This window comes from Chaetura pelagica, unplaced genomic scaffold (assembly GCF_000747805.2).
Source record: "Chaetura pelagica isolate M959 unplaced genomic scaffold, ChaPel_1.0 scaffold232, whole genome shotgun sequence".
Classification (NCBI taxonomy): Eukaryota; Metazoa; Chordata; class Aves; order Apodiformes; family Apodidae; genus Chaetura; species Chaetura pelagica.
Window position 1 is genome coordinate 183,055 of NW_009952441.1, and position 9,541 is coordinate 192,595.

Sequence of the window (9,541 nt, forward strand, 5' to 3'; positions counted from 1 at the left end):
AGGAGTGAGGAGGGGCTGTGGGGAGCAGGGGGGGCTCTGGGGGGTGAGGGGAGCCGGGCAGGGCCTCGGAGGGTCTTAGGGGGTGAAGGTGAAGCTGATTGACTAAATGAAGTCAAACCGGGACAGGGGGGAGCAGGGCAGGCTGGGACAGGCAGGGATCGAGGCAGAGGGAGCTGGAATAGCAAGGACAGGGACAGTGTGAAGGAGCCTGCACCTCCTGCTGCTGGGAGAGGGGCTTCTGGTGAGCTGGGGACAGGCCCTGCTGGGGCAGGGGGTGCAGATCAAGGGGTGGTGGGGTCCGAGCCTTGTGCAGAGCCTGTGCAAATGCTTCTTCTGGGGCATGGAGACAGATCTGTCCCAAGAGCACTGCATGGTGTAAAGAGGGGGGCTGTGAATGAAAAAGGGTTGCATTTTACATTTTAATTGTTAGAGCTTTGCTTACTTCTGGTAGCAGCAGCTCTTGGTGTGAGAGCACTGCTGTGGCACCAGCTGTCACACACAGAGTGGAGGGGCCAGCCCTAGTTTGTGTCATTTCCTCTCCCTGCTAGAACTATCCCCTGTACATCCGGAGCATTCCAACAGAAAACGAGCTGAAGTTCCACTACACTGTGCACACTTCCCTGGATGTTGTGGATGAGAAGATCTCTGCGATGGGCAAGGCTCTGGTAGATCAGAGGGAGCTGTACCTAGGGCTGCTCTACCCCACAGAGGACTACAAGGTGTATCTTTCCAGAGCCCTTTGCCATTCCAGGGTGTATTTATGGGATCTTTCCTCTGGGAAACCTCTCTTCCTGCTCAGTGCCACAATAAAGGCATCAGCAGAAAACTTGTCCACTGACCAGTTTGTCATGTGGAGGTTCAGGGTTGGTGCCTTGGTCAGCTCAGCAGCTGCCCTGGTGTTTTTAATTCCCAAAGTTGATATTTTGAACTACCTTTGTTTTTTTTTTTTCTCTGAATCCCACAGATGGAAGTTACCAGCAGACCTGATTTCTGGGTTTTCACAAACTGGTTGTTAATTTCTGAGGTCTCAGGCCAGTCACACTGCCCAGTACTCAAAAATCTCCAGGTGACCAACTGTGGTCTCCCAAAATAGAAGAACCACCACCTTAATGAGAAGCCCTCACCAAAACAGGCCTTTCCAGCCTGTGTAGGACCTGGGGTTGTCAGAGGTGGCAGAAGTGAGGCAGAAAGAGGGGACACAATTCCTGCAGGCTGGTTCTTGCTGCCTCCTCTGGCCCCAGTTCCCTGCCAGCCACAGCAAGGACAGGAGCTTTCCTCTCAGCTGGTTCCTTGGGGCCTATTCCAGCCTTGTTGGAGCTGCTTTGCCAGGCTCTGGTGCCTCAGACCCACATTCCTTAACAGCTGCACAGATATGGCTACGTGACCAACTCCAAGGTGAAGTTTGTGATGGTGGTGGATTCCTCCAACACCGCCCTCCGGGACAACGAGATCCGCAGCGTGAGTGCAGAGAGCAGGGCACCATTTGCCCCATCAGTGGCTTTTTTTGCTACTTCCACTTACTCACCAAGTGCTGAGAGGCAAAAAAAACCACACAAAAGTCATCATTAAATTACAATTCCTTTGCAGATGTTCCGAAAGCTGCATAATTCCTACACAGACATCATGTGCAACCCTTTCTATAACCCTGGGGACCGGATCCATTCCAGGTACGTGGGTTGACCACACTCCTATTTGTCATCATCCATTTGGAACTTGCAGTGTAGCTGGGATGTAATTAGGACCAAGAGCAACCTGGTCTAGTGAGAGGTGTCCCTGCCCATAGAGGGGGTTGGATCTAGATGATCTTTAAGGTCCTTTCCAACCCAAGTTATTCTATGATTCCATCATAATCCCTGGTGGCCAGTTCAGGTGTGAATGCTCTAAATGTGGGCTAGTTCTGCCTAAAAGAAAACCTGAGGGTCTCATCAAAAGTTACACTGACCTCTCACTCCTACCTCAGAACTGCTGTTAGAAACATGGGCTCAAGGAAAATTACTGGGAAGGAAAGATGTCCTGTTTCATAGGCAAGTATGAGCAGAAACATAAATAGAGCACGTTAGAGCAAAAAACTGCACTTGTCAGGGTTTATTCTTGGGTGAGGACAGGTAGACATTCAGGGTGCATTAATTCCTCACCTCTGGGGGCCAGTACCCCCCATTCCTCCTCTGGAATGAATCTCACAGGGAGTGCTAATAACCTTGAGAGTTTCTGTTGCCAAGGGAAGAACAACTTCTACACTTTGAGGCAAGGCTACAGCCAGGACCAGCCCTGCTTGCTTCAGCTGAGGGGAAAAAAAAAAAAATAATAAAAAAATCACTCTTTACTCAAGAGAGCATCTCATAGATGGAGTAAAACCATGGCTCAGCTTGGGGAAAAGCCAGCTGGTTAGTCAGGCATTGTGAGCTGCTCCTTTTGTTGCAGGAGACCAGCTGGGCAGAACTTGCTGCCTCCTTCAGTAGTCTGTGTTCCTTTCCTTCTCCAGGGCTTTTGATAACATGGTGAACTCCATGATGATGCAGGTGTGCTGAGGCCCTGCCCCTTCTCATCTCAGCACTGAGAACATTCCCTGTGGACAGGAGTGTGCCTGCAAAGTGATGTATATATTGTCTTTGTTCTGTGTCATATTTTAAATGTATTCTGTGTAAATTAAACTTGACACCTGCAAGGTCTGCGTGCATTTCTACTCCAGCAAACCTGAGTAGAGCACTGAAGTCCCTTCAGGTATGATGTGGAGCCAGCTCTCCCTTCAGGAAGGTCAGCTGTGTTAGAGAGGAGGTTTGTTCACCACAGAAACATGTGAAGCTTCAGTGTTTCTGTAGAAATTTGGCTCTGGAAAAAAAGAGTAATTCCTGCTGTGCCTGTGATTTGAGCAAGCACAGCTGCACGAGGGGCTGGTGAGACCCTGGCCCAGGTTGCCCAGAGAAGCTGTGGCTGCCCCATCCCTGGAAGTGTTGAAGGGCAGGTTGGATGGGGCTTGGAACAACCTGGTTTGGTGGGAGGTGTCCCTGCCCATGGCAGCAGGGGTGGAACTGGATGGTCTTTAAGTGTCCCCCAACCTAAACCATTCCATGATTATATGATTCTGTTATGAGGGTCAACCTGGATCTCAGCTGGGAGGCACAGGGTGACACTGCTCCTCAGAAGCACTGCTGCTTCCAAGCAGATCCTCTGGAGCAGCAACAGCAATCCTGCTGCTCAGGACCACCCATTCCAACAGGATCACCACCAGCAATCCTGAATTTCAACACTGGACTCCTTGTCCTGTTTTTCCTTACCTGGCAGCACTCAGATCTGTAGGTACTTACTCTGTTAGTTCTTGGAAAAGAGAGAACTCTGCAAGTCAGCTGGATGCTCCAGGTTCCTCTGCAGCCCCAGCCTCTGTGTCCTTGGGAAGGCTCTGGCTGACACAGCCACCAGCTGCTCTCCAAGCACCCACCTTAACCCCCCCAAGCCCTGCACTGATCCTGCCTTCCTGGGAGGACCTTGGGGTGACCCACATTGGAGAGGATGTGCTGTCACCACTTTGTGCCTCACCCAGCCAGGCCAGGAACACTTCCCAGTGCCTCCAGCCCAGGTCAGGGTGCACAGGTAGAGCAGCTGGGATGAATCCACACCAAGAGATGAAGACTTCAGGATGGAACAGCTGCCTGGCTCAGCCCAAACTATTAACATCTCCTCCCCCTGCAGTCCTAATTAAAAGTTGCCAAATGAATAGCAGGTATTTGCATTTAAAAGAAATATAAACTTGACTGGAAAAGTATCTTAATCACTTGTACACTCACACTAGGTGAGGTTGAGCAGAGGTAACACAGGCAGGAGTAGGCACTGAGCAGCTCCTCAGTGCTCTTCACACACCTCCACCCCCAGTCCTTCCTGCCCCCCAGGCAGCAATCTGTGCTTCAAGTACCTCAGCAGTTAAAAAACACAAACATAGCTAAAAATAAAATCAAATCAGCTTCCCAGCTCCAAAGGATACAAGAAGCCTGGAGAAAGCCAGGCCAGAGGAGCAGTCTCACAGCCAGCACAGTCTCACTGCAGGTGAAGTTCACACAGCAGGATCATTTATTATTTTAAAATAAGTGACATTTACTAAACCTTCTCAAACAGAACTTAAATACATTTAATCAACAACCTGTCAAATAATGGGGGATGAAAGTGTTCCAGCCTCTCCCACCAGCTAAACAAGGCCCAGCTGCACTCTGCTATTCCAAAACATTTCCATCTAAAAGTCTTCACTCTCTTCACTCCCAGGGACAGGAGCTCAGCATTTCCTCTTCCACAAGGGAGAGGCCCAATGCCCCACAATTAGGTTTTCCTTAAAAATATAAGTCTCAAAAACTTACAAAGCTACTAAACAAAGTTTAAAGCCCAAGAAAAAGACAGTTTCACAGTTGAAGCCCACGGGTAGCTCGGCCCAGAGCCGCTCTGAGCAGCACCAACCGCACGGGGCAAAGGACAAAATCAACACAAGATGGAGAGAGAAGGACCCAAGCTTAAAAAAAAATATCTTGAGAACTTAAGGGGGAGGGAAAAAAATAAATCAGTGGGATTTTTAGCCTGGCAATGCACCCTGAGCTGTGGAACTTTAGGAGTCAGTGGCATCTGTTGTGTCTGGGTTAGAGGAATCCTAACCAAGGGTCCCGAAAGGTTTGCATGAGAATGATGTCATGAACCAGATTTCAATGCAGAACTTTGCCCAGTAATGCTGTCTGCTGGTGTTCCCAGCCTGCCTCTTCTCACACAAAGTATTTTCCTTTAAAAAAATAGCTCAATATCAGGAGCAGCAGGAAGGGGAAGTGCCTGGCAGTGCTTGGTCCCCAGTACCCAGCTCCTGCCGTGCACTTCTGTCCTGACTCAGCCAGGCTCACACCAACCCCAAAAAGGGAACTGGAGCAGGAACAGGAGCAAAGAGGAAAATCAGACCAAATCTGCAAAAGTGGAGATGATTTTGTAATACTGCTACTGCTAGGAAAAGAGTAAAATGAGCTGGCAGTGCCCTTTGATCCCTGTAGCTTGGGAATGCGAGGAGGAGGGAAGATGGGCTTGCTGACTTCTGAAATAAGAGGGGAAAGGGGGTCTTGTTTAACCACCACAGAGATAGAGTCTTCCAGAGAAACAGCAAAGGATGCTTTTTCCCCCTCCCCTAGCTGTTTGATATACAGCAGCAGCAAACTAAAAACCAGACAGATCCAAAACACCTCATTAGGCTCCATCCTCATCCCAAGAGGAAGGTCAGAAATCCACAAGGCTGATGAAGGAAAAGCTCCTCAGCGAGTCAGATCTAGAGCTGCAACTCAAGAGGTTCTCTGCTGATTTGGAGAAGAAAACAAGTCTTTGGAAAGGTCTTCAGCATCTTCTTGTGGGCAAAAAGACAAAGCAGCATTGAGGCTCTTACAGAAACATCTGGCAAAACTGAGGGTGCTTCATGTGCTGAGCAGGACAGGTCCACCCTCACGGTGGGGTGGAGGGCATTTGGACACCAACCCAAACCCTCCAGTCCAGCCTTTTTCTATGGAATGAGGATGAGACTGATGGCCTGGGAGAGCTCTTCCTTTCCCAGGAGATGATGTTCTCTGGAATGAGGTTGTTCTCAGTGACAACGTGGTCCCTTCAAAAAGCCAGGGTGAGTCCCCCCCCAGGGTGCTGGCAGGGATCCAGCCTGTGTGTGGGTGGGGAGGATCCAGCCTCCCCTCCATGCAGCCCAGCACAGGCTGCCTCACCAGGAATCCTCACAGCCAGGCAGATGGCACTTTAAAATTAATCTTGTTTTGGCTTGGGCAGGCATGTTTTTAAATCTCTCCAATCCCATTCTCTTCACTTCAGTCCTGTTGGCATCACCCGGGCAGAGCAGTCCCTCCTAGTATGGGAAGTACCACGGCAGCAACCTTGCCCGACCCCTGCACAAGAAGAGAACCAGCATCCTGGAGATCAGGGCTGTTGCTCAGCTGAGATGCCAAAGAACCAGCTACCTCAGTCCCTCCAAGAGCTGGCACTCACCCTTCTGCCCCAGCAAACCCCCAAAGCCAGGCATGGTTCTGAAACCGGTCAGACTGGGAGCATGATGCCCACCCCCCAAAATCCTGCAGGGATGGAGGGGGGACAGCAGTTCCCAGGTGTTTCTTCCACCCCAAAAGCTCCTCCCCGCTCCCTCCCACAGTGCCAAAAGAGCTGGGGAATCACTGAAGCTAATCTGCAGTGAGCTCTGGATGCACAGCAGGAGGTGGGAGGGAAAATAGCTCCAGGCAGTGCTGGGGATGCAGGGTTGCCAGGACAGCAGAGGGACAGGTCTGCTGTGCCATCACTGGCTGCTCACTTCAGTCCTTCCCCATCCCGGCTGCCCACAGTCCCCTTGATGTGCCCATGTCCCAGCTGGAGCTGCCACCAGACTCCCACCAGCCCCCTGCACACCAGGGTGATGCAAACAGCAGGTGATGGGCAGGAGACATTTACAGCACAGGAGGATACTCCTGCCTGAGCCCAGCTCCATCCTCCCACCCATGCTGGGGTGCAAAGCTGAGCATGGTCAGACCAAGGGGCAGTTATCCCCATCCTGGACAGCCCCCACTCTGCAGGGATTTTGACCCAAACCCACACGGAAACTCCCCCACCCAGCCACTCACCTGTAGGTCCTCCCTTGCACCCTCAGGTACTGCCCTCCATAGTAGCCCCCTCGATGGCCCCGGGCTTGGAAGCGGCCCCGGTGGCCCCCACGGTCAGTGGTGCTGATGCCTGGCATGTTGGTCCTCTTGGGCAGCACCTAGAAGGCAGGAGGTGGAGCTGTATGCTCCATTTGTGTCACATCACCTCCCACTGCCCATCTATGTAGGTCGAGGTCTCCACTGACCAAATCCAAAGGAATGTTCACATCCCCCCCATTTCCAAGCTGTTTCTGTGTGACCCATGCTCTGTCACAACCTGTTTTCACATTAAGTAAAAGCACAAGGATGTGAAGTCAAGTCACCCCCATCCCTTTGGCACCAGCTTTCTGGGGCCGTGTTTTATTTTCTTTCTCCTTCTCCCCTCAGATCTCCCAAACCAGATTTCCCATCACTGCTCTGCTCTTCTCCCCTGCACTGCACCCATAAGTGGCCACATGGTTTTACAAGGAAAGCCCAGTGCTGCCAGCACAGCCCCATGGGCTGGGAGGGAGGGATGGATCCACCTCCCTGGGGCCTCATCCAGCTCTTACCTTAAGGACACGGCCCCTGAACACGCTCTCATCCAGCTCCACCGCAGCCTTCACTGAGCTCTTCTCTTTGAACTCGATGTAGGCATACCTGGAGGGGACAGGGTGAGGGACAGAACATCCTGCTGCCCCCCAGGGCTGGGGAGCAAAGGGCAGCACCCCTGGCACCCCAACCAACACATCACTGACCCTTTAGGATGCCCTGAGAACTTGTCACAGAGGATGGTCACTCGGTTGATCTGCCCACAGCTGTTGAAGTGAGACTCCAGCTCTTCAGCAGTGCCCCCATAATCCACCTGCAACGACATTCCCAGCCCCTCCAGCACCACCAGCCAGCCCCCCCCCAGCATCTGCACACCCTTGCTGGGGACAAAGAGCTCAGCTGACCCAAATTCACACTTTACCACCATAGACTCATCATCCCCTGAGCATCAGGAGACCCTTCAAGCTGAATACTCCAGCCTGGAAACCCAAATCCAAGAGTCAACCCCCCCACCCCAGCCCTCTGCTTTGAGACACCAAGCAACACAGCACAAGCTGCAGTTTCCAGTGGAGTATTTTGGGGAGCTGACACTTGCAACAGATGATCTGCAAGTGGCTGAGGATTGTGGGCAGATGCTGAGCCACATTCCCAGTCCGGGTTGGGCAGAGGAAAAGCATTTGGGATGGGACCTTCTGTGGGGGTGCAGGTGGGCCCCCCCACTAAGGATGGATCTCAGACACATGTCAGGCTGGGCAAGGAGCAGCGAGGTGGGTTCTGCTCCAGGGCCTCCCACTTACATTGCCCACATAGATGGATCGCTGGTCAGCCTCCACCTTCTCCTCTGTTGTCTTTGGGAAGAGACCTACAGAGACAAGGGGTTGCAGTAGAGGGAGTGGCAGGAGCTTCCTACCAGAGGGACACCTGGGCAGGCAGGTCTGCTCTCAGTATGGCCACCACAGAGCTGACACATTGCAAAGCTCCCCAGGTCCCTGGTCACAAATGCCCATACTGTTCCCTTCTCCTCCTTCCCCTTTCTCTTCACAAAAAAAACACACAACCCCCCAGGGTGGTTGCTCTGGTGGGGCTGTTGGGGCTAAACTCAATTACTCAATTTAAGTAATTTGCTGCACCTTGGCTTGCAACAACAGGAGGTAAGAGTGGATGAAACCTGCATTAGCATCATGCCATCCCTCATCCATCAGCCCCAGGCTGCCAGGAGAGGCAAAGCCACCTGCTCTGCCTTTAATTGCCACCCTGTGCCACAGAGATGTCCTTGGAGAGGGCAGCCCATACCTGCCTCTGAGCTCATGATGAGCTGGGTCTCAGCTTCCAGCTGCAACTCCTTCAGCCTCTCATACTCCTTCTCCATCTCCCGCACTCTGGCTGTGATGGCCTCCAGCTCCTGAAACCCAAACCAACACACTTGGGTGAGCAGCACACGGGGCAGGGATTTCTACATCAGGTGCCCAAGATTAATCTGATTCTTAACTTTTTGGAAAAAAAAAAAGGTGCAGAAAGTTCCCCATTTCCTTAGAGAAACAGGGAAAAACCAATTCCACGCTCAGCCAGGCACTCACTGGGTCTGGCACAGCCAGCTTCTCCTCACTGTCCCCCTCCAGAGCCCTCAGGTCTGGGTCACCACCCGTGCCTTCCCGCAGCGCTGCCACCTCCGCCGCGTCCCACGACGCCTCCACCGAGGCCAGGGAGGGCCGGTCCTGAAGCCAAATCCCTGAAGTGTCCAGGAAGAGAGGGCTGGGCAGGAAGAGGGACAACAAGCCATTTAATAAACCAACCAACCAACCAGCCATCGAACATAAAGCCTGCAGCAGAACACCAGGCAGGCACAGAGGGTGCTTCGTGCAGGAGCAAACAGCCCAGCCCTGCGCTCCTGGCACTGCCCTGGCCTGGGCTGAGCCAGGACAGAACCACTTCTCTTTCCAGTAATTTTACATTTTAAAGTCTCCTCCAAGTAACTGCACTTGCTGAAGGGAGAGGGGTTAATAGAGAGCACCTGTACCTCATTTAATTGCCAGCCCAACTTTAAACCAGGATATACAGGCAGGCTGGCAACAAGACCCCAGAACTACTGGAGCAAGGGCTACTGGAAGGTCTGCACTTCATACTGAGTCACTTCCCAGCTGCAGAGGGGACCTGGAAACAGTTTCCCTTGGGTGTTAAAAAAAAAAACACAACTCAAACAAACAAGAAAACAGGCCAAAGCAACAGTGCCTACTGGCAGGGAAGGGGAGGCAAGACCTGCTCCCGGCAGCTCCCAGGCTGCGGGAAGGAACCCTGCCCCACCCAGAGGCAAAGCTGCACCTTCCCGGGCTCCGGGTTTGAGCTCGGAGAGGTACAAAACCTCCCCCTCCGGG

At 52.4% G+C, this 9,541-nt stretch overlaps 2 protein-coding genes across 2 annotated transcripts in view; one reads left to right on the top strand and one right to left on the bottom strand.

The window, feature by feature from the left end:
* The window catches only part of TRAPPC2L (trafficking protein particle complex 2-like), a 4,561-nt gene extending 1,898 nt beyond the window's left edge, over positions 1-2,663 (top strand). The window contains exons 2-5 of the mRNA XM_010008449.1: positions 549-721; positions 1,371-1,458; positions 1,588-1,667; positions 2,483-2,663. Of these exons, the coding sequence (XP_010006751.1) occupies positions 549-721; positions 1,371-1,458; positions 1,588-1,667; positions 2,483-2,528 (387 nt within the window). The 3' untranslated portion in view covers positions 2,529-2,663. The remainder of the gene's footprint in view (positions 1-548; positions 722-1,370; positions 1,459-1,587; positions 1,668-2,482) is intronic.
* Positions 2,664-5,857: 3,194 nt separating this feature from the next.
* The window catches only part of PABPN1L (poly(A) binding protein, nuclear 1-like (cytoplasmic)), a 5,179-nt gene continuing 1,495 nt past the window's right edge, over positions 5,858-9,541 (bottom strand). The window contains exons 4-11 of the mRNA XM_010008450.1: positions 9,120-9,151; positions 8,747-8,921; positions 8,463-8,571; positions 7,967-8,031; positions 7,376-7,482; positions 7,190-7,277; positions 6,621-6,757; positions 5,858-5,897 (exon numbers count right to left, since the gene is read on the bottom strand). Coding sequence (XP_010006752.1) covers positions 5,858-5,897; positions 6,621-6,757; positions 7,190-7,277; positions 7,376-7,482; positions 7,967-8,031; positions 8,463-8,571; positions 8,747-8,921; positions 9,120-9,151 — 753 coding nt within the window. The remainder of the gene's footprint in view (positions 5,898-6,620; positions 6,758-7,189; positions 7,278-7,375; positions 7,483-7,966; positions 8,032-8,462; positions 8,572-8,746; positions 8,922-9,119; positions 9,152-9,541) is intronic.